The sequence below is a fragment of the Tauraco erythrolophus genome, chromosome 11 (assembly GCF_009769465.1).
Source record: "Tauraco erythrolophus isolate bTauEry1 chromosome 11, bTauEry1.pri, whole genome shotgun sequence".
NCBI classification, from domain to species: Eukaryota; Metazoa; Chordata; class Aves; order Musophagiformes; family Musophagidae; genus Tauraco; species Tauraco erythrolophus.
In genome coordinates, this window is record NC_141475.1 from 21,753,144 (window position 1) to 21,775,852 (window position 22,709).

Below are 22,709 nucleotides of genomic sequence, written 5' to 3' on the forward strand. Positions count from 1 at the left end.
ATAAAGGTTAATATGGGATAAGTTCTCCATTTTGCAGAAGAAGAAGATACTTTAAATGTTGCTCGGTTGTAGTTAGCAAAGGAAACACAAGAGAGAAATAGAGAAATAGCTCAAGGTCATTCAACAAGACCATGGCAGAGAACCCTTGGGAGCTGACTGTGTACAACAAGGTGTGCTCATGCTGGTTCTCACTCTACTTTTTCTTGACTCACCTGAGAAAAGTTAACTGTAGAATCTCTTTCTTCAGGATGGTCTTTGTGAATATTTGAGGGATGTATTTGTGTGTATGTGTGTATTTTATATCTACCTATATACAAAAAAACACCTTAGAAATATTTGAGTTCTTTTTAAGTCATCAATAGCAGTAATACATTGTATTATTTATTTAGGTTTTGGAGCGTGAGCTTGTTCTTAGGCTGTCCGAGGGGAATGGGGCCAACAGTTGTATCCCTCCCATTCCCACTAACAGCTGTATGTGCTGTGCACGTTGTATGTCACATCTTCCAGTGGTCATGAAGCAGTGGGGCGTGTGTGCTGTGGATCGGGTACTATGAGTGTTTAGGAATCTTCACCTGTCCAGGAGGGTGCCACAGGGTACTAACAACTACATTTTGGACTTCAATCCACTTCTTATATACCTGTCTTTTAATCTGGCCCTGACTGTCTGCAATGCTGCTATTCCTGTGGGTTAAAGTGTTATAAACTGTCTTCGTCCTGCTTGGCATCGTGAGAAGGTATAAAACAGAGGGAATGAAGTTACCAAAGGTGTGCCCTGAGTTGTCAGTGTTCCTTTTCTCGCTGCTTATTTTGGCATTTGTGTCTCTCTGGTCTAGAGCTGAGGAAGACTTCTCGTTCTTCTGAAGTAGCATGCTCACAGTCTTCCTGGCCAATGATTCTTCTACAGCAAGCGGGACTTCTTCCTCATCCTGAAAAGCCTTCATCTCTTCCTATGTCAGTGGCTACAAGGCCAAGAGCCAGCTCACCACTCTCCCCACCAAAATCTCTCGGACTGGGGCCTTCCTTTCATCACGCACAAGAAGAAGAGCTTGCAAAGGTGGTGGAGCAGGACCCTATGCTGGAAGAACTATGTAAGCCTCTGTGCTGTAAGCTTTGCAATGTCACTTTGAATTCGGCGCAGCAAGCCCAGGCTCATTACCAGGTAAGGAGAGTGGCAGGAGGCACAGCTTGCAGGGCTGCTGCATCTGCAGCTTGTGTAGACGTACCTGTGCTGGCGTGCGCATCACCAGTAGCGTTGCTGTGGTAGCACAGAGCTAAGTGTGGGATAATGCACGAGGACTGACTTAGCTTCTCAAGGGAGTGTTGAGTGCTTTGTTGAGGTGGCTGCACACCAGCAGCAGCGTTTGACTTAGCTCGTCTGAAGCTACCTGTACACCATCTAATGGACTGGAAGCTGTGGCTAGAACTGCTCTGTAGATGTATCTTCGCCCTGCTTGAATTTGCTGTTCGTCCAGACATGCTGCAGTGCTTTCATTTAAGGTATCATCACTGGAGCATGTTGTGAAACCTTTGTGCACAGGTACAGAGAAGTAGGACCAAGATGACATGGGTGAAAAGGCAGACGCTCATAATTTTCCTTTTATTTGTGTGATCTGTTACACTAGTCTAAAAAAGTAGAACTTCTGATTCCACAGACATGATTTTGTAAGGCCTGAACAGATGTCTTCTGCTGGATCCAGCCATGTGGTTAGGAAAGGGAGCTGCTGCCGTATACTCACCGCTGCCTCCTTCCTGAGGTTATGCACATGACTAATCTGCTGGTGAGGCCATTTATGCAAACTTTCTCATCTGCTTTGGACAGCATTAGTTGAGCCAGCACAGACCAAATTAATTTATTTCAAGCTGGTCTGGTTGACTTGTCTGAAATAGGTTAGAGACTATTTGCATATGATTCTTTGCCAGGAGATCGAGTATGTCATGGTCTGATGTTACCCCATTTTATTAGTGCTATACTTGTGTGAGATGTGGAGATGGTAACTTTCGCCACCAGCAAATCCAAAAGGATGGTTGTCCATATCCTCAGGACACAGACCCAGATTTCAGGTTTGTTGTTGGCCCTGAAAAAGTGGTGTCATGCCACTGAAGGGGTAGGTTGAATTAGTGTTACATTTCTACATTTGATTTCTGCACTATTTCTACCATAAGGGGACAGAAATGCATCTATAGTACATGACTTGCACTTATGCATATACTTTACTATATTACATATCCAAAATGCATATGCATACTCTCATGTAGCTCTCTATCAGGTTTTCAAAGCACCAAAAAGAACTATAGTATGTGTTTTCCAAGAGAGAATAAAATATGAAGCAGGGTTTTTTGGACTCAGTCTCATGTTTTAACTCATCCTTGCAACCTCATGAAAAGAAGTGAGTGTGTGTGTGTGCTTGTTCAGGCTTATCAAAAAGCTATGCAAAGCAGTTAATGTTTCATGTTTAAAATACAAAATACTAGTTTTAAGTGAAATGGAAACACAGTGAGGAACTAATCGTAACCTTACTGATTTGAGAAAATCAGTTGAAACTGGGGCCAAATCATGCTAGGTGATGAGCATTTTAGAGGAAAGGGGGGATGCCAGCATCTCTCAAGTCCGGAGCTGTTATTTTCTGAGTGACAGCTCCTTTACCTGAAGTACCATCTTCATGGCCACTTTCTCATTTCAGTCTCTGGATCCTTTTTCTTTCAGTGTAAGATACTATTATTAGGGCAGCGATTAATTTGAGTTCTCTTTCCAGGGTAAAAACCACAGTAAGAAACTCCGAAATTACTATGCTGCCAATAGCTGTCCAGCACCTGCCAGAATGAGTAATTCTGTTGAGCCTGCCCCACCTCAGGTTGTCTCCCTTCCAGCTCAGGTAAGGCGTGAGAAGGTGACTGAGATCATGCTGCTTACTTGTCACCTAACCCCCAATAAGGATAACTAGATCACACGCTTTGAGGGTTACTGCGGGAGTTGGAAAAGAATTTTCCTTGTTTGCCTGTTTGCTTGCCTTTGAAGACGTAGATATTGATCTGCCCTTGCAGCGGAATATTGGACTTGAAATGGTCTATTTCTGTATGGCAAATACTTTGATTCCTAAGATAGTCTGTTGTGCTGCTGATTCTGGTTAAGGGCAGGTATAAAACAGCATTGCTGGAGCTGGATTTGGATAGGAGGGTGTGGCAGCCGCTCTGCACAATCATCCCTCCATTGTGTGAGAGAAGCCTACATGGAAAAAGTGCTTAGGTGCTCCTACACCCGTTGCCCAGGGCTGTTATCTTATTCCTCTTTTGTTGCACCTTTTGCAGTGCTGGGTTCCTGTGTGTAGGGTGAATGGATGGTTCCCCCAGTGACCCAGATTAATTGTTTCGGGCACATTAGAGGCAAAAGAGATGATGTTTGCTTTCTTCTTCTAGAATTCATCACTTCTGATTGCCATGGGACTTGGCAGCTAACCTGGCTTTTGCATGTGACTGTTCAGGGAACAACAGCTGGGCTGCAGGGATCGGAGCTGTGCTTGTCATTTCCAAAAGCATAAGCCTCTTGTCCATAGAAAAGCAAAGAGCGTTTGCCGTGAGTGGCAGACTTACACGTGCTGCCAGAGGGAGGCTCAGTCCACGTGAAATAACTTTGTGGCTCACAGAACTGAATCAAGAGGGCATGGGATCCAGTCCTAGGTGGCGGGCCTTGGGTGCTGTACCTGCTAGGGTATCTGATGTGTTTTTTGATGGAGAAAATGGTCCACGACAATAAAAAGACCACTCTGGGGCCATGTAAGGATTCATGTTGTAACACAGAAGTCGGGAATTGTGTGTGTGTGTCTATAAGCTTGAACAGTATCAACAGAGGTATGAAAGAAACTTGGCAAGTGCCGCAGTGACATGGCTGTATGAATCACTGCTGCTGTGCTGTTTGCAAAGCACTTTTCTCTGGATGCGACACACTGAGGAGACATGGTTGCTGCCCCAATCAGCATGTGGTCTGACTAGACAGGCAAGGTATCCTTCATATGGCAGGAGCTACTCATGTGAGGCTTGGTTCTTCCTCTGAAGTCTTGATCCAGGTGTCCTTGTACTTGAAGGGTAAGAATTAGAGGTTTGGCAGCTCTGCTGTTTTTTTATCTCTTAGTGTGGTCAGGGAGCTATGTAGAGACAGGATACTATGGAGAGATTAGGTAGACTGTAAATACGAGAGAGGAGCACCTTTACCTTTCAGTGGGTCTTCCTCAGCATGAAAGTCACTGTTTGTCAGCTCCTAACAGCCAGGAGTAGAGGAGTTAAATCATTGCTGTGAAGTAAACAAGCCTCTGTAGCTATTGCAGAGGTACAGGGTGTTTGTTCACATTGCTTTCTGAGGCCAGGGATTTGCCTAGATCTTGAGAAATTTGCAGATTCTCCTGGAGGCTGAGGCAGGGAAAATGAAGTTCCTTTAAGAACAGTTTGGGGAGCACTTGAGAGTGTCCTAATCCACATGCTCTAATTCCAGCTCTCTTGCTACCTGATGAAGACGATACTGGTCTCGGTCCCTGTGATTCTAATGTTTCAATGGTTTAACCTTCTTGTATTTCACATGTTGTTTCTCCCTTTGCTGCTAGATGGGATCCAGTAAACCAGGTGGCCGAGTGATCTTGGCCACAGAGAATGATTACTGCAAGCTTTGTGATGCCTCGTTTAGTTCTCCAGCTGTGGCACAGGCTCACTACCAAGGGAAAAATCATGCCAAACGGCTGCGTCTTGCAGAAGCACAGAATAACTCATTCTCGTAGGTATTGTTCAAATTCATGCTCAGGCTGAAAGCATGTGGCAGTGTCTCTGGCATTTTCTCAGAAAACTCTGAATTGCAGCTCTTCATATTTGTTTAATCTTCAGGGATGCATCAGAACTAGGCAAACGGAGGGCAAGGAAAGAAGGGAATGAATACAAGATGATGCAGAACAGAAGAAATATGTATACAGTTCAGAACAACACAGGTAATGGGGAGATTGCATCTGTTCTATAGTTGGAATAATGATGAATAATAAACAGACTTGTTTTTCTTCTGTTTCTGAAATCTGTTTTAGCAGATACAGGTTATGAAAAGAGCTGGTTCTATCTCTGCGGATCCTTTATGTCTGCATGTTTTTTTCCCAGCTGCTAAGTTGCTTTGTTTTGTCAGCCTGCTTGTTAGTTTGGTTTCTCAGTTTGTAACTTAATTTACCATCTGCCTGTCTCTAAGGCTGCTCTAAGTGGTGACAATTTCCCTGCTTTATTTTCCTGGCAAGTGGCCAGATGCTTTGACTCCTACTGTAGCACATCAACCTGTACTTGCACTCCCATGACCAGAATGAGAGAGCATGTTAGCCTCCCTCTGAGACCATCTGTTCCTAGAGTAGAGTCCTTCCTCGGGTGTTAGTTACTCGCTTTGCCTCTTTACTGTAATTTAAAGTGTGTTTTGTAGTGTCCAGCCCAGCATCTGTTTCTCTTTTTCATTTTAAATTGTGTTATGAGCACATATTAACTGCCACCCTGATTCCTGGTGAAACTTGTCTTAATCGTGTCATTCTAACTACTGTCATGTGGAAAAGATAGATCTTTTAAAGTTCTATTAAATATAACTTTGTGAAAATTTTAAACTGAGGCAGCTTATTCTAATCAAAAGACTGTTCTAATTCTGGCATTGGAGGGTTAAGAAAAAAAAAGACTTGACTCATCACTTAAATGATTAGACTCCTAATTTTCAAAGCCCTATTGGTTGTTAATTAGACTGGGGCACTGAGCCCACTCTACTACTTCAGAAAATACCAGCAAGTGCCACTACCCTGTGTGCTACACCCCTTTAAATCTGTATCTCAGTGGAGAAGTTGTGTGGGAAAATAAGGTTCAGTCTCTAATCGGGTGAAGAAGCTAATCTTTGGCTTCTTTTTAAACATTTGTTGGGCTTGGAAGATGTCACTGAACTGCCTCAAGCTTTTCTTTCTTACAGATAAAACAGACTTTTCTGTTGTCTCCTTAGGTCCGTACTTCAATCCCCGCTCACGCCAGAGGATTCCTCGTGATCTGGCCATGTGCGTCACCCCCAGTGGCCAGTTCTACTGCTCTATGTGCAACGCCGGGGCCAGCGAGGAGATGGAGTTCAGACAGCACTTAGAAAGCAAACAGCATAAAAGCAAGGTGTCCGAACAGCGGTATAGGAATGAGATGGAGAACCTAGGCTATGTACAATGACGCGCCACCCCTGGTAGTAGTTTGCAAATAGAGCAGCTTGTCTCTCGCCTGCTGTTTGCCACATGCCCTGCTTTGTGCTCCATTTGATAGGAGTATGCTCTCGAGCTATACATGTAACACCTGCAAACTTAACGGTATGGTTAGATTTTTTTTCTATCATAGTTGGCAGGATGATGCTGTGCAGGACGAAGTATTTTTGATGTTTGTTTGCTAATAATCTAAGGCTCTTCATTGTATTGAGTGGTGGGGAGGACTTTGTCTTCTCCCCAGCCTTCTGCATGAATATTCAAAGCCCAAGAAGTGCTGGGAACTTCTGTGGTTCTTCCACACAGGTGGACCATGTGCAAAGCCCACTCCCCTCTTTGCACACCACAGAGCAGTGCTCCAGAATGCCTCCCTACAGCAGACAGAATCTCTGGGCAGCCTGTAAAGGAGGGGCAGGAATGGGGCTTGTGAATATGTGAATTAGGTGGTATACTTGTCCACAAGTTGCTGCTCATGGCCCCTCTTACAGCCCAGAGTAAGTTCTTTCCACATCCTTGTAGAAAGGCAGTGCATACCTCTCTTCCTTGGAGAGTCCTGCCTCTTACGGCTTCCTCTGTGATGCAGATTTCATTCTAAACATCTGACAAGGGATATCAGCTGATTAGCCCCATTGAGAAATACTCTCTTCTACCAGTTAACAATGAAAAAAGATTCTCGGTGTTGTTGGCTGGGCACCTTAATGTACCATGGGTGTAGCTCATCTCCCTGAAGAGAGTCAGTGGGGGTCTCAGTGGCTTAATGAAGTGAATCGGAAAGCAAACCTGCTCAGATGAGATGTACCCTGCTCTGATTCTGCCTTAGACTGAGTAGGGTTGAGGGTAGGTTGGAGGGAGCTGTCAGCTGTAATTTCTTTGCATACTGATGTACAAGAGAGCAAGTGTTGGTCTCTGGCCTGCGGAGTCCTGTTGTTCTGGGAGAGCAGGGCTGCCTGGATCTTGAAGAGTAAATATCAGTGTGTCCCACTTCCATGCCATTTCCTGGACAAAGCCTGGTGGGTGTTGTAGAGGAAGGGTGAAATGCTCCTTTGGACTTGAGCCACCAGTATTTTTTTCCTCTCTTTCTCTTCCTGTCTCAGAATGGGTTTTAATTCCATTCCTTGATGTGAACTTCACTGTTGTAGGGACCATCAAAAATCCAAAGTTAGGTAGGATGTGAATGTCAGGGGTGATGATTGTTTAAGAAAAAGCTTTTTGGCTGTGCAGAAGTGTTCATGAAACTTGTTAAGCAACTTTCTAAGTGTAGACAAACCCAAAGGGTGTGTGTCTGTTTTGATTTTCCTTAGCAAAAGTAGAAAGGGGATAAAGAGCAGAAGTAGGGCTGATGTTTATTTTTCTGCTCATTTGGGTACTTGTGAGGAGCTGTGGTTGGAATCTGGTTCACAGTGTTTCTAAAACATTGACTGCAGTGACAAGTGCAGCATGTAGGTAACCTCCGTTGGACCTGACTCACCACTACGCTGCTACAGCCGCGTAGCTTCATCGGCTTCAGTGGCAGGTGCAGAGAGGGGGTAAAGGAGGCATCATGGCTTGTCCCTCACTCCTCTTTAAGCCGTATGTTGGATTAGATGCAGCTCCATTGGTTTCAGTAGCATTTTACCAGGGATAAATCTTACCTAGTGCGTAATGCTGAAGGTAGCTCTTCCACTCTCTTTTTTTTGCCATTCTGGTCCTGCCTGTTGCATTCCAGAAGGACTTTCTGCTTGCCTTAAAAAGTGAAAAATCAGTAAACTAACAAAAAATCTGGATATTTTTTATTCATCTTTCTAGTCCACCTTAAACAGGTTTGTTGCACTTGACTGCTCCTCAAAAATCAAGTATTGTTATCTTTAGCTACCTGAGCATCAGGTAGCCATACAACCTTAACACAGCCTTCCTAAATTCAGGCAAAGTGAGTTCTTGCACAGTAGTGGAAAGCAACCCTCCACATCATTCCATGCTGATCCTTGCCCTGCAGATATAGGCAGAGTGATGGACATCCCCTTGAATAGGATTCCCTCCCCCCCTTTGTACAAAGCCCAATTAAATAGAGTTTGTTTACTGGAACACATTAGAAGGTAGGAGGACAGGTGCCCAGGTTGCAAAGCACTAACTAAGCAGTTTTGATTGCCTGTAAGTCTGTTTCTTCTGTACTTTCCTGCCCTGGGTCACCCTCTTGTGGCCTTGAAGAACATTCCCCTTGCAAAAATCTCTTGTCAGCCTTTTCCCCTCATCTTTTGCAGTCAAAGAAGGGCTCTGATTTTCTCTGTGTTCTGTCTTTCGTTTTGCTAATCTGACACCACTCTGCAGGGACAGAGGGAGCTGGGTGAGCCTTACCACAATGTGTTTCATCAGAGTGATCCCTGCATTATGGTTAAACATCCCTCTTGCTGAAAATTAAAGCATGGCATTTCCCACAGGTTGCAGTTAGTAGCAGAAGCCCAGCATTTTGTAAAATATCAGCTGAAGGAGCTGTAGGTACTGGTGTTGTCTGTCTTATTGCTAGGGCCAAGAAGGCATTTTTGTCCGCTTTCATGTGCCCCCAAAATCAGCTGTTCACCACTTTGCTTTGGTTGGTGCTTCTGTTCTGAGTGCAGCGAACTGCTCCTCATTCAGCCTTTCCAGTGACTGCTGGAGGTATCACGTTTGCTCCGTGTGCTGTCACCTCCTGGTAACGACGGGTGCAAACGTGCCACAGCGCACCAGTGTGCTAGCGCGTTCAGGAGGGTGTGCGAGGGAGGTGCAGGGGGCAAGAGTAGGACAGGTTTCCTACGTGGGAGGAAAGATAATTCTTGCTGGGAGAAGCAGCTGAGACTCACTTTGTCCCGGTGCTCTGTTGTGGCCCTTCCCTACAAGTGATCAATGCTTGCCTCTCCCTTTTCAGCATTGCTTAACGGTTTATGATCTTCCCACTCCTGCTCCAGCATAGAAAATTGACTGCAAAGAGAAAACACCCCACCTCACTAAAACCATTAGGGTTCAGGCCAATCCAAACTCATACTTGTCAGCGTGAGAAACTGGGTGGATCCTGATTGTATTTCTTTTTGTGAAAGCTGTTCTCCAAATCAGTGTTCAAAACACATGTGGAAAACACGTCCTGGCCAAACCCTGTTTGACATAGATGGGCTGGGGAGAATACAGTACAGCTATAGTACTGTTTTCCAAACCCATTGAATCTTTTTCTCCTGTTAAACAAAGTACCCAACAAAAGAAACAGGACTTCTGTGAAGCTGTCACATTGGCCAGTAGGTAAATGACCTTTGCTGCTAGAAACAAAATATAAATCAATGTGTTCATATTTATTTTACTGTGCTGACCACTAATTGATTTGTTAATATTTAAGGCATTATTCTGTAGGGCTTTTTTTGTTTAAATAGAAAACTCTACATCGCACTTTGCTTTTGGATCAGAACAGGTATTTATTATATTTGTGAAAGTGTTTTCCCTCCCACATATGTATTGTTTTCTTTCCCGTGATGAAAAAAAACCCAAACAATAAAATCCACCGCAAAACAACAACAAAAAATTCCAACCAGTGGATCTTCTTTGTTTCTTTTCATGTCAAACAAAATAGGGATTTCCTTGCAACTCACTATTAAAATGTCAATTTCTAGTTTATTTTATTTGGTTTTTTAGCTCCAATGGTTCCTTTGGTAACTTGGGATGATATTTTTAGAGACACATGAAGTTCATACTACATTTAAGCGTTTCTTTTGAGGCAAGGAAGTAAACTGTGTGGAATCCATGTATTTATGAGAAGTATGAAAATGATACTATTTTGTTTGCATTGAGCATTAGCTGTTATTTTGCGTTCTGCACTAATGGGTAATTGTGTTATAATCTTGCCTAACATTCGTCTATTTTTGACTTTTGCTTTCTTCATATACGTCAAAAGGAACCTGGAAACTTCCGTGGAGTTGCTTAGGATGGTCATCAATGAAACAAAATGCAGATTTTTTTTCCTGTAAAGCTTCTTGTCTTTTTTCCTTTTCTAGATGCCCATTACAGGACATTAGAAGGGAAAGCTATTGCCATAAGCACTGATTCATATTTTTAGCTTACTGATGCATGATGTCTCTTTGCTACATTACTTAAGTAATACTCTCACTGTAACCAATGGGAATCTGGCCCAAGTCAGGAGTCAATGAAATACCCTAGTTAAATATATTGTATTAGCTAGGGCCAGGCAAGGTACACTGCTAAAATTTGTCTTTTACTTCTGTGTTTGGGTTACAACGCTCTTAAGGTTTTGCTTTTTGAGGAATGTGTATCTGGTTCTGTAAGGATTTGGTCCTGCTTCAGCTAAAATAGTTTGAAGTACATTGACTTTAGTTGAGTAGGAGCAAGCCTTGAAACCCTTCAGGAATTTCATACTGCTGATGTTTTCTCATATATGTGTTTTTTTGTTTGTGGTTTTCTTTAAAAAAATTTTGCAACCATGTATACAAGGATGCTCTGGATGAGATGGATATCTGTTGCTGATTATGGAAAAACAAATGCCATGATTGCCAAAGGATTAACAGAAGATGGAGAAGTATGGACCTGGTTTCTTTGAAGTTAGTGGCTAAGCTATTGTTTTGAGCTGGGCTGGCTTCTTTGCTCTCTGCATAAAGTTGAAAGGGAAAATAAAATCCACTTTCAAGTAAATATGGTCAGACAGTAGTTTTGGGAGTTTCTCCTTTAAAAAATGTATCACAGTTAAAATTGTATCTTTTTATCTGAAGTATCTGCAGGTAAAGGCAGGACTGTGGATTTTTAAAAACAAAAATCAGTTTTTCAGTCTGTGTTTTGCAGGGAAAAAAATTACTTCATTTAATTTCCTTCTGCATCTGTGCAGAAACATTGTTTGCAAGTGCTTTGAATGTGTTTCATCTAGAGCCTTCTTGTCAGGTTGGTTTTGTACATTTGTCCTTATTTTCTTTATATTGTACTGACCCCGGCAAGGGAATAGTTGATGAAATTTTTTTTTTCCTTTTTTCTTTTTCAGTATATAATAAATCATCTTGCTCTTATCACTGCACAGCCTTAGTGTTTGATATTGCTGCTGCTCGTGATACGGCTGGCCTATGCATGACTGAATGGATTTTAGCCTAGCACTAAGTGCAACTACCTGAGTAATGTGTTTTAACACACTGGTAAAGGAGTATAGTCCAGTGTAAAATTGGTACTCCGGAGGGAGGGTCAGTGTACTTTCAGCTGTTACTGAATGCCAGCTGAGTTCTTCCTCTGAGCTTTCTTGGCTTCGGGAGGGGTCAGGAGTGCTCAGCATCTGACAGGATGGGAACCAGAAGGTACAGGAAGGGCTCTGTTTCTGGCTGTGCTTTCCTCTCGAGTAGGCATCACAAGTTCTGGAACAGCCCCAGGCTAACCACGGACTGACTTTCAACTCTAACTGTAAAAAGATAGAGACAAGCTGAACCTGATACTTACATTTGCACTTTTTTTTTTTGCCAATGTGCTCTTTCCCTCTTTCATTACTTGAGGGCTCCAGAAGAGCATACGCTTGTGCAGAGTAAATGACTTTCCAAACAGAAAGGACATTCTGAACTGGAGCCTTAAAGCAGAGAAAAATCTGAGGCTTGCTGGGTTCAACTCAGGTAAGAGAAAAACACTGCCTTAGTGCTGCAGCTGTGCTGTTAGTGCAGTGAGCTATTGACCCTGATGACAGTATCCTGGTGGCACAAATAAGACATTCAGGGTGTGTGACTGCCATGGAGGCACAGCTCTGAGTGTCTGAGCAACTGTGAAGCGGGGATGTGTCCGTGCACTCCCAGGTCCTCTCTTATTCAAGGCACTGGGCCATTACAGGGAATAGTGACACTGTGGTGGAATTGTCCTGATTTATCACTTGGTTGGGCTGGGAGCTGCCTAAGTGCTTAGGTGATTTCTGTGCTAACAGTAAAATGCAAGAGGCTTTATGCATTCTCATTTATAGTAAATAGGGTCATAAAGTCTTGTAAGTGGAGCTTAATGTTAAATCTGACCCCAGCCCTTCGTTGTCTTACGCCCAAGCAGGTTGTGTTGCTTTCAGTCATCCTAGGAGCTGGAAGGAACCAAGCCTCTGCAGAGCAGTGCGTTCCGCTTGTCAGATGTTAAAGCACTGCCTTTTTAATACCTGCATGTGGTAATTGTATTCTATATTAATGCTGTAGCAATTTGGTACAGCCAGACCATAGTGACATGCAGACATACCTGGGTAACCTAATTCAGTGTCACAGGTGTTTATTAAATTAGGCAGCAAATAAAATAATACAAAAATGGATGAAAATTAAGACTAATTGTATGATTTGAAAGCATAAGTAGCCCTCCTTCCACTGCTCTAATAACCCTGGTGTCTAAGGATCTCACATACTTGTTTTGCAGCGTTTTACAGCTGAGGAAGTAAAGTTTGGAAAAACTAAGTGATTGATCCAGAAAGTCTGTGGGTGAAACGGAAGATTGAACCCAAGGCCTTTAAATACCAGGCTGCTGAGCCCGCCACATCTCCGTTCAGCCTCTCAGTTCACAGACTGAGGAAAATGACTGGATTTTAAAAAACGTTTGATTAAAAACCATTTGATTTTCATTGTTTATAGACTGGCTTTACAATGCATTAGGAAATGGACTGTAGCGTATAGTTTAAAAATAATGAAGCTTGGCAGAGAGAGCTTTCAGGATTAGTGGAGAGGTGGGAAACCAACAGCATTTAGGAGAATTGTAGAGGGTGCATGTTTGCAAAGTGGAGATTCTGGAGTATTCATTTATGTCCACTACACATAAATTCTCTCTTCCTACTTACAGTTCTCCAAAAGCATTTGGTTTGAATGCCCCTTGTCTGTTTTGGAATAGTAATGATTATAATAATAATAATAATTATTATTAATAAATGTTATAATAATAATAATAATTGCCTGTTGTAACAGTAATACCTAGAATTCATTGGCCTAATCCTTCAGTGAGTGACACGCTTTCAATTGGCCTTATTCCACTGGGCTTGCTTCACCTCTCTACCTGCATGAAACAAGAGCAGATCTATTTAAGGTTGGTGGAATTACACAAGTGTAAAGAGAGATAGGAAGATTATCCACAGTGTATTATCTAAGACTAGAGAGTGTCTTTGGCAGGTGTTTGCTGTACATATAAAGATGTTTAAAAAGTATTGATCTAAGGCTTGTTTCTCAATATCAAGGTACAAAGAGGCATTGTGAATGAAAGAACAAGCGGTAGAGTTGTAAGAAGAAATGAACTCAGTTGCATGATAAACTAGATATATGCTGCACTCGATGTGCCTGTGGAGTTTTATGCAGTGATGCAGTATTTACCTGAACAAGACAGACTATGTGCTTAACTAAATGCAGTGAGACCGATGGTGTGAAAATCACTACGTGAATCTGCGTTTTACCCTGGGTTTTAAAAGATGAAACGTAGGTGTGAAAAAAACTGTGAGAAGTCAAATGGCAAAATCCCTGCACCCCAGAAGAGATGGTGACGTATGGGCTAACACCTGATATTTTGGGGAGTTTGTAAAGAATCCTTCAGACTTAAGGGACTTGTAAAAAACACCATAGTGATGCCAAAAATCTTTGCAGCTGACTAGAGATTTTGGGAGCTAAACTGAGATGTCAGTAATGACTGTCTCATTTTTACTCCGCGTGAACTTGCATAGGTGGGGATTGTTTCAGCAAAGAATGGAAGCTCTTGCGCGAGGCAGGGCTGGCTGCAGTCTCAGCAGCCTTGAGGGATTCATCCTTCTCTGCTTTGACCTACCATGTATGCGAGTGCATGTGAAGTAGCCCCTTTAAGGAGTCTTCCTCCTTGATGTCATCCACTGTTAGAAGAGATCATTTTCCGGTAGCTCCCTTATTGCATCTGCCTCTAATACTGTTTGCGGTATCTCAGCAGCAGCATGTTGGGCTTAATTAGGAAATGACCAAACTACCAAATACGTGGGAGTCTTAGACTGGTAGCTTCTGTTTGTAAAAGCTAGTGACCACCTGCTACTAGTGTAACAGTGATACTCAAAGCATATTTGGATTTCCAGGTCCAAATTCAGACAGAGGAACAATGCAATTAATCTCCAGGGTATTGCATTTATTTATATCAGGTGGAATTATGGGCTGCTGTACGTTCTGCTGGGCTGTCTGGTAGCTGGCACCAACGTAGCTAGGCATGAGAGCTGGGTGCTTTTCCTGCCGTCTCTTGTGACTGGTCTCTGTGACTGTCTTTGGGGATCTGTTTTTGACTAGAATATCTTTGGTTTATCTTGTCACACAGTCACAGAAATTTAATTAATAGGACAGCTTTAAACAGTGTTTGTTTAAAGACTTTGATTTAAATTTTGTTTATTTGTGAGAAGCACTAATTTTTGTTACACAAAACCCAAGTAATTTCTAATAAACGTTATTGAAAAGCACAAAGAGAAGTGGTAACAGAAGAATATAAATAAAAACAGGACAAGATGTTTCAAGGTTGCAGTGACCCCAGGCACACAAAACTGAGGAGGTAGAAATGGGAGGCAGTGGTGGATAGTACCAGTCTGTCTTTTGCGGATTGCGCAGTCCCGAGACACATGCTGAACGCTCAGCTGCCATCTTAGCAATTATACCCTGGAAATAATGTCTGATAAAATCCAAGCTATACTGCTGACCATTTGTATTTGCCTTCCCTTGAGGCTGATCTGCAGTCCCAGACGACAGGCAGGATGCAGAAGGTTTGGGGATCATTACACATGGCTGAACTGTGCTTTCTCCTGCACTCTCTTCTCCCAAAGGCAAAGTGCAGCAGGGCCGGGTTAAGCCCTTGTCCTTGGGGTGGGCTGTGTGATAGCCTGCTATCAGCACGGAAGACATGACAGCAATTGTTAAAACATAAGATGTAGCCACATACCTGAAGCTGTGAAGGAAACGTTGGAGGTTGTAGGAGAACAGGGTATGAAGAGAGGCACTAGAAGTCCAGGGTGGATGTGGATGTGTGGAGTGGTATCTCTCCTCTTAATAGGTTTCTCGTTAGAGAGACAGTTACATCGACCTGGCGTCCTTTCGTGCGTTGCCTAGTGTCCAATATGTGGGACAGAATTCTGAAGACACATTGTTAATCTAGATTAGCATTGATCTTCTCACAGCTGCTAAGAAATGCAAGGATGGATCAGACCACAGCTGTATATATATAGGTACTGGGTATATATTAGGATATAATAAGCTTCCAAGGGAATTCTTCTTAATTTCGATACAGACTATATATGCTAATTATATGGCAACAGTCTTGACAATTAGCATGCATACTTTTAACTTGCATTTCTGATTGAAGTGACAAAGTCAGCATTGCCTTCTTCTCTCACTAACTTCAAAGGCATTGTCTTGAGTTATGAAATGGTGTCCTGAAACTGTTACAAGAAAGTGAAGCTGTATTACTGTGACTGTCAGGCTGCCCACTTAACAAACTGCCTGGTAAACGGATGGGCAGCCAAGCTCTATGAAATAGTTCATGAGAGCTTTGAGGTTACAAAATGCCAGCCAACGTTTATTGTCATTGGCATACAACATAGTATTCCCACGGTGAGCACAGCACAGGTCTTCCAAATCAGAGCAGGCCTCCCCAAAATATCAGGACCCAAAGGTATACCTTGAGTCCAGATCGTAGGCTGTAATACTTAGAATATAATGTACACGTCCCAGTGGGAAATGTAATCATTTGTGGAATAAATGAGAACAGAAACAGAAGAGACAGAAAATTTGAAGTTCCCTCGCGTGATCCTGCCAACCCTTGGACGCAAGAGTGGCGTAAGTCATGGGTAACATTTAACAACATTTGGCACCTTAACCTGCTTGGGTGCTTTCATAAATCTCAGCAGACGTTTTAAATTGCTGCAGCATTTTTGCAAATCTGATTGCAAGCCGTCTTTGAAAAGAAGGCTTAGAAACCGAAGTAAGTTAGTCTTTTACAAAATTTGCGCCTCCAAGGAGAGTCATTAGCATGCGGTGTTGCCACTGCAGTGGGTGAAGTTGTAGCCTTTGAGCGTAGCTAGAGTTTTCCAGGACAATTCCCTGCACAGAGCTGGGGTTGCCTGAACTGCCTACATCAAAATTAAGGACTGCAGTCCCCTGTCTCTGCGAGGGTGCAGCGCTGGTTACCAGCCTCAAGCTACGTGTTTCATATAGATACTCATCATCTCAATGCTGCAGTGCCACAGTCAAATTATAAATATTTGAATGTCTTCCTGGAGACTGGTTGAGGTCACCCTGTTCTCAGCAGGTGCTGCTGAAGATGATCTAGATTTCCTCCAGAAGGAAACGAAGCTATGTCACATCACACAGGAGCATCACTTATGTTTGGCATTTGGGATAAAACTTAATGTTCTACAATTATAGTGTCAGATGGCTGGCAGCAGTGTTGCCAGACAAATACCACGTGTCCTTCCCAGAAGGATTCAATCTTTAATATTGTTTTGATGCTGGAGGCTTTTCCAATTTCTGTTTATTAGAAATGACTTATCGTTGTTGGAAGTGCTGCCTTTAACTTAATACAGCTGGTGCCACCTACAGCACTGTGGAAAAATCACGGCTGTGGTGTTTTGCTTCCGTGGTGTTGCCATATGACCAAAGCAAACTGTCCCCTTGCAGAAATTAAGCCTTCGAAGGGCTAAATATGAGTTAGCTCTTCATCTGCTTTGTGTACTTTGAGGCTGTTTCCAAATAGTTTCCCCTTTACACGCTCAAAGCATGGAAATCTATCGCTGAGACTGCAGGGAAATGTTGAAAGTCAAGCGGTGCACGTGGAAAGCTCATGAAAGGAAAAGCAAAACAGGAGCTGTGGGATGCTTGGGCTGCACTGATCCAGAGCCAAGCTAGGAAACACCTAGCTTCACTCCTCGTTTTTCTACCTTTATGTTATTACCTTTTTTAAACCCGAATCACCAACTGCAGTGGAGATTCTTGTTCTGAAGTTAAACTGGTGATGAAATGTAGTATTTTTGGGGGGTAATCTTGTTCAGTTGCAGCACACGTACAAAGCCAAGTTCCCTGAGTCCAGGCAGGCTCTGTTACTCGAAATGATATGCACGTACGCAGCAAGAGGCCAGTTTTAATCAGCGTCCTTGTGCCCAGCCTTCCTTCGGAGCAGAGAATGGGGAGCGGCTGTTTGCTTTGTCTTCACCTACTTGAGCCACCGCTTTTTCTTTGGGACCTTGGTGAAGCTGTGACATTTCTCTGTCTCAGGAGAATCTTGCCTGTCCTTCTGGGCAAAGAGGAAGTGTGGGCTGCCTGAATTCATTGCTATTTTGTAAGAATATAATATACAAGGTGTAACGCATGAGTGGCAAATCTAAATTTGCTGAATGCAAAGATGCACTTGATCCTTCTCCTGAGGGCCTTTACTGGGCAGCTCAGGCATTTTCCTGACGTGTTTTATGGGGCAAACAAGTGAGCAATCATGTGAGATCATGTCAGCCTCCTGAAATGCTCTAACCAGTGTTTAATCTTTGTTTCCTGGAGGAATGGCTGTAGTAACTGAAAAATTGAGAACAATACAGAACTGAGGTGAGTTTTGAAGGAGATGGGTCATAGTAATTCGTCATTCCAAAATAACTCATATTAGTTGGTGTCCGCCTCCCCAGGTTGTGTTTTTCCCACCTACATGCTGGTCCAGCAGATTTGCTGTAGGCTGTGATGTGCTCCTTCGGAAGCACCAACCAGCCTCACACCCGTTGCAGATTCAGGCTTGGTTTCCTAACTGACTACCAAAAAATCAAGAATGAAATTTTCAAATGTCTTGTAGCCCCTTAGAAGACTACATGTTTTCATGTCTTTGAGCCTTTTGGATGCACAAGTTCCATCAATCTTCAGCCGAGTCGAGGCTCAGGAGTCCTGGCTGCAGCCAGAGAGATGGTTGCAGAGGTGGCCGTACCTTGTGGTGACTCTTGCAGGTACCCGGAGCTGTCGAGATGCAGTTGTCCTTTGAAAGATGTGTGTGGGATGCTCATCCCCACGTCCACGCACCAGTGTCAGTCTGTCCTGATGGCTCAGCAGGCTCAGCCTCAGCTCAGGCAAACTTTCCCATGCTGTGATCACACCTCCTGATGGCACTGCAGACATACTTATAGAAATCCCAAACAATTCCCTCCTTAAACCCATACTTCGAGCTTTTATTTAATATTGCCCCATTTTCAGAGGTTTTAAGAAAGGTGGCAGTGCTTTATTGGTATTGGTTTTTTGTTTTGAGGCAGGTGAAGTGATGGTATTTTATTTTGATTTCAACAGCACACCCATTAGGATTTTGAAAGGTGGCAATATCCCCGGGAAACAGAAGAGGGCAGCTGTTTTTTGAGAAATGAAGAGTGCATTGACTATTTTTGAGAATGAAATAGCAGTCACTCAGATCTAGACGAAAGCGCTTTTTTTTTTTTTTTTTTTTTTTCCCATGAATGAATAAAAATAGCACAGTGTTCCAGGGCCTGTGCTAGTGTAATTAGTGTATAAAATAGCTGGACCCCCATCACCTTCCACAGAGTCCCTGGGCTTTGTCTGGCAAAATTAGATTGCTTGCAATTTTATTGCAATGTAATTAAAAAGTAACCAAGGGAATACAGAACTCAGTCTTTCTGAGATATTCAGCATCAGACAGAATAAAAAGCATTTGGCAGCTCACTGGATAAATAGCCAGTTTCTTTGTTTACTGCCCCAACAGAAAAAAATACTTACTGTGAATTGTCACTCTGTATGTATGGAAAAATGTGGAAGAATCAGATTTATTAAAATGTTATTCAACCCTCTGAATGTATATTTTTAAACTGAAAGATGTTCTCAATTTGTATTTAAAAACAAATGCATAAATTCCAAAACAAAACATCTTCCTGGAGTGAAATCTTTCTTTATAATCCAAAATAAGATATTTTGTGACTACTTTCTTTTTCAAGCTTCAATTTCCAGTGAAAACAATTACATAAAATTGACAGGAGTTTTGCATGAGGTTAAGTCCATCCAAATCTTTATTTCCTGGCAAATGCTTAGCTGAAAACGCTGCAGCTGCTCTGGTGAGCAGCCCTGGGCCCCGATTTTAGCCACACAGCAGCCGTGCTCAGAGAGCAGCACAGGCAGAGAGGCTCAGACAGCCTGCATGGAGGCAGCGTAGCCTTAGAGCACAAGTTTTTGTGTAAGAAATTTCCTATATCTGGTTTGGCACACCATGCCCCTTACAGTCCAAAACTAACAATCTCTCCTCCCCAGGTCCCCATGGCTGGGGCTGTGCTGGAGGCATGGCTAGCTCCAGAGCCAAGGACCTGGATATATTTTTAAAGCCAAAATAATCATACTGATTCCCATGGAAACATATATCCTCATATGTGGTTCTTATTGAGAGGGATAGTTGATCGTCATTCCCTGTGGGACTAAACTGCACCTGGAGGGAAGGTGGGAGGAGGGTGCCTGGGTGGTGCCACCTCTACTAACAGCAAGGTGACAAGCAAGAGAGATGGTGCAGTTAGCTGCTGAAGTCGAGGAAGACTAAATATCTGTGTGGGACTCTCACCTCTCAGTGCTTTCATTGGTCCAGTTGGGAGGTGATTTGGAAAACTCAACAGTGAGTCCTTCCAGCACCTTCCCAGTGTCACCGTGCCTTTCTGGCTCTGAAAACAAATGGGAAATTTTGTATTTGGCTTCAGTGAGGAGCATGTGAAAAGCAAATTGTCTTTTTTTTTTTTTAAATAGCTCCAAGGCAGAAACAATTAGAGACCCTCTGTAATGAAAGGGTACTGACTGAAAGGGTATCCCAAAAAGACTACTCTTCTGATGCAGAAAATAATGAGGGTTGCCCTAAACTTTTAATCAGGAGCTCAACGATCTCAACTTTTATTTGCAGCTCCTGACAAAGGTAGTGTCCCTTAATAATGCTTCTGACAGTTCTAAACTCCTGAAGTTAATACGAAAGAAACAAGAATTTAATGGAAGCGCTAATTACAGATGCTGGATTTATTCTACTGCAATTCAAAACCTCTGATGTGGAGAAATTCTTAGCACGGATGGGCTGTCATCTAATTTCTATGAAGTTTTGCTGTGAAAGGTGACCCTGGCTTTACGCACCTTCATTCTGCAAGAGGTGAGCATCCTTCCCTCTCATTGGCTTCTACATCTTGTAAAGAATTAGGATGCAAGCAATTAATTCCTCTTGCTCTGGAGACTGTACTACTCATACCCCTCATGCGTGCCCTTCCCTCTATTTCCTCTCTCAGGATTAGTCGCAATGACCCGGACTAGCGGGCTTGCGTCCAGGCTTCTTCCGAAACCACTGACTGACTATGCAGGGGGATCAAACCGAGAAGGCTGTAGCAGTTTGTACCTAGGTTGTCACCTCTACAGCAGAAACAGATGAATCACACATGAAACAGCTCCTGCTTCGCTATGCTTTATAGTCTGGTTTATTAGGTCCAACTGGTACCAATAACTCAGTGCTGCTTCATGTGGTTATTTAGGTGTCGGTGGTGCAAGGGATGGAGGTGGAGGCCAGGAAGCCTCCAGGAGATGTGAGAGAAGAACAATTCATGGGGAGGAGCCACCTCAGTCTTTAATCCACTCCTACTCCTGAGTGAGCATCCCCAATATCACAGATCTTTGGAAAAGTGACCTGACATTATCAGTGAACCTACTCATGCCTTGCTCCAGAGCTACCTTTCACCTTGGGCTTCCTCTAAAACTCACAGATGTGCACAGAGACTCTGCCAGGTCCCTGTGTCCTGGTGGGCTGTGGGAGGTAGTCCCCAGACTACAAAGCAGATGGCCAGCCCCTGGCGCACACTGTGCTGGTGGGCTGCACCCATGTCACACGACCTGGCTCTTTGCAGCCTTCGTGGCAATGCCGTGAAATTGCTGCCAGCCCAATGAGATGATCTAGACACCCAGAAGAGCCCTGTCATCCTCCTTCCAAAGGTTTTATTGGGTTTTTGGAGGCTGACTAAATGGCAGCAAGCCCACGCTGCCCTCCTTGCACATCCTGAAAATGCTCTATTTGGCTGTTTAGAGATCAGGAGAACTTGAAAGGGAGAGCTTCAGTTTCTGACTACTTGTTAGAGATTGGAGGAAGTCACAGACCAAGAGCCCAGATGTGGATCTTCCCCAAAACACGAACAACTTCTGATCTATGTGACTATTTTACTGTCTCTCTTACAGACAACTGGGAAACCTGAACCTTGGTATTGGTTCCAACTGTTGAATGGCATTAGATGATTCATCTCTTCTGTTAATACAAAAAGTAATATAATTTTCTGCTTTGCACGTAATGCCTTTTGAGAAATAGATGAAGACATAAGGGACATCGAAGAATTATTTAATCTAAGCTTTTTTCTTCAGTCCTGTATTTTGTCGATTTATTGAATGATTACACTCCAGCTCCTGCCCTTCCCCAGTTACTCTGGAGACGGTGCACAAAGGCAGGAGCCATCTCGTCCTGCTTCAGTGCCCCTCTTGTAAGGGAGGGGTGTGCATCTTTTATCAAAAAGTAATAAATGTCCCTTGGTATAATGGAGGGAAGAAAAGGAGCGGAAAAACAACAAGCTGGTTTCACTATGCTCTGTTAATAAGGCAAAGCCGCTATCATAAAAATGCCAGAATAAGCATTGAAAATCGAAGTATAGTCTCAATAATTCAGCTGAAAAATCTCATTCGGCCAAAGAGGTGGCTTGGAGATTTTTCGTGGAGATTTTTCACCCTAGCTGGTCAATGTTCACAGAGCCATGTGCATAAATACAAATGTTCCCAGGAAACATTACAATGAATAAATATGCTCTGTGGCAATAAAGATGGAGGAGTTTTTATTGCTGTGGTAATACTTGGCATGTGACGTGGGTTTTGCAGCTGAATGGCGATGGCCAATTTTATGGATTTTTGAGCTCCTATTACATTATGAGGACCTTGATAGAGTGGAATTTGAACACGCCTTTCCTCATCCCCTTCTCCTCTGCTGTTAAGAAAGGGAGCAATAGATCAAAGATGAATTGATAGAAGTAAAAATGAGTCAAGAAATCTTATGGCATTGAATTTTAGGGAAGGATATTTGTAAACCAATACTTAGTTCCAAGTATCACTGTGAAATAATGTTCCCCGAAATCATGGACCACATACTGACTGTGTGAATGCTCTCACACTTCAAGAGAACAAACTTCCCATATGGTCACAAACGTGCACTGCAGACCCCTGTGCCGATTTATGGCTCAACCTACCCAGAGCAGGGAGAGGTGGTGATGCCCCCCAGGACCAGTGAGCTGTGGAGCAGAGGTGGCTGCTCTGCTCGTTACCTCCTCGTCAACATGCCGGCTGCCTCCAGCCCCAAATTACAAAAGTAGTTTCCAAGGGAGAGACAGTGCTCTTCCACTTCTCGTCACCCTGCTGCTCTGATCAAGAGAGCAGCTCTGCCAAGCCAGTTGGGCTGGCTGGTTCTTGGGTTGAACCATCCCAAAATCATGTCTGTATGTGGGTTCTGTCAATAAATACATATTCATACTGTTTTCTCTTGACTTGCTCCCCT

The 22,709-nt window shown here is 43.2% G+C and overlaps 1 protein-coding gene across 2 annotated transcripts; it reads left to right on the forward strand.

Moving 5' to 3' along the window:
- Positions 1-722: 722 nt before the first annotated feature.
- Positions 723-11,243, forward strand: ZMAT3 (zinc finger matrin-type 3). 2 transcript variants are annotated; one of them, XM_086618484.1, is made up of 5 exons: positions 723-1,159; positions 2,754-2,873; positions 4,593-4,759; positions 4,867-4,967; positions 5,960-11,243. In XM_086618484.1, the coding sequence occupies exons 1-5, from the start codon at positions 890-892 to the stop codon at positions 6,199-6,201; spliced, it is 900 nt and encodes a 299-aa protein (XP_086474610.1). In that variant the 5' UTR covers positions 723-889; the 3' UTR covers positions 6,202-11,243. The 2 variants fall into 2 exon arrangements, with proteins under 2 accessions (XP_086474610.1, XP_009983268.1); XM_009984966.2 differs by having other exon boundaries at positions 5,990-11,243.
- The last annotated feature ends 11,466 nt before the right edge of the window (positions 11,244-22,709 follow it).

Excerpts from the sequence above, each read along its gene's own strand:
- ZMAT3 (XM_086618484.1), top strand. The coding sequence starts at position 890 with ATGATTCTTCTACAGCAAGCGGGACTTCTTCCTCATCCTGAAAAGCCT. Across the intron at positions 1,160-2,753 it reads AAGCCCAGGCTCATTACCAG|GGTAAAAACCACAGTAAGAA; the intron begins GTAAGGAGAGTG and ends TTCTCTTTCCAG. Across the intron at positions 4,760-4,866 it reads GCACAGAATAACTCATTCTC|GGATGCATCAGAACTAGGCA; the intron begins GTAGGTATTGTT and ends TTTAATCTTCAG.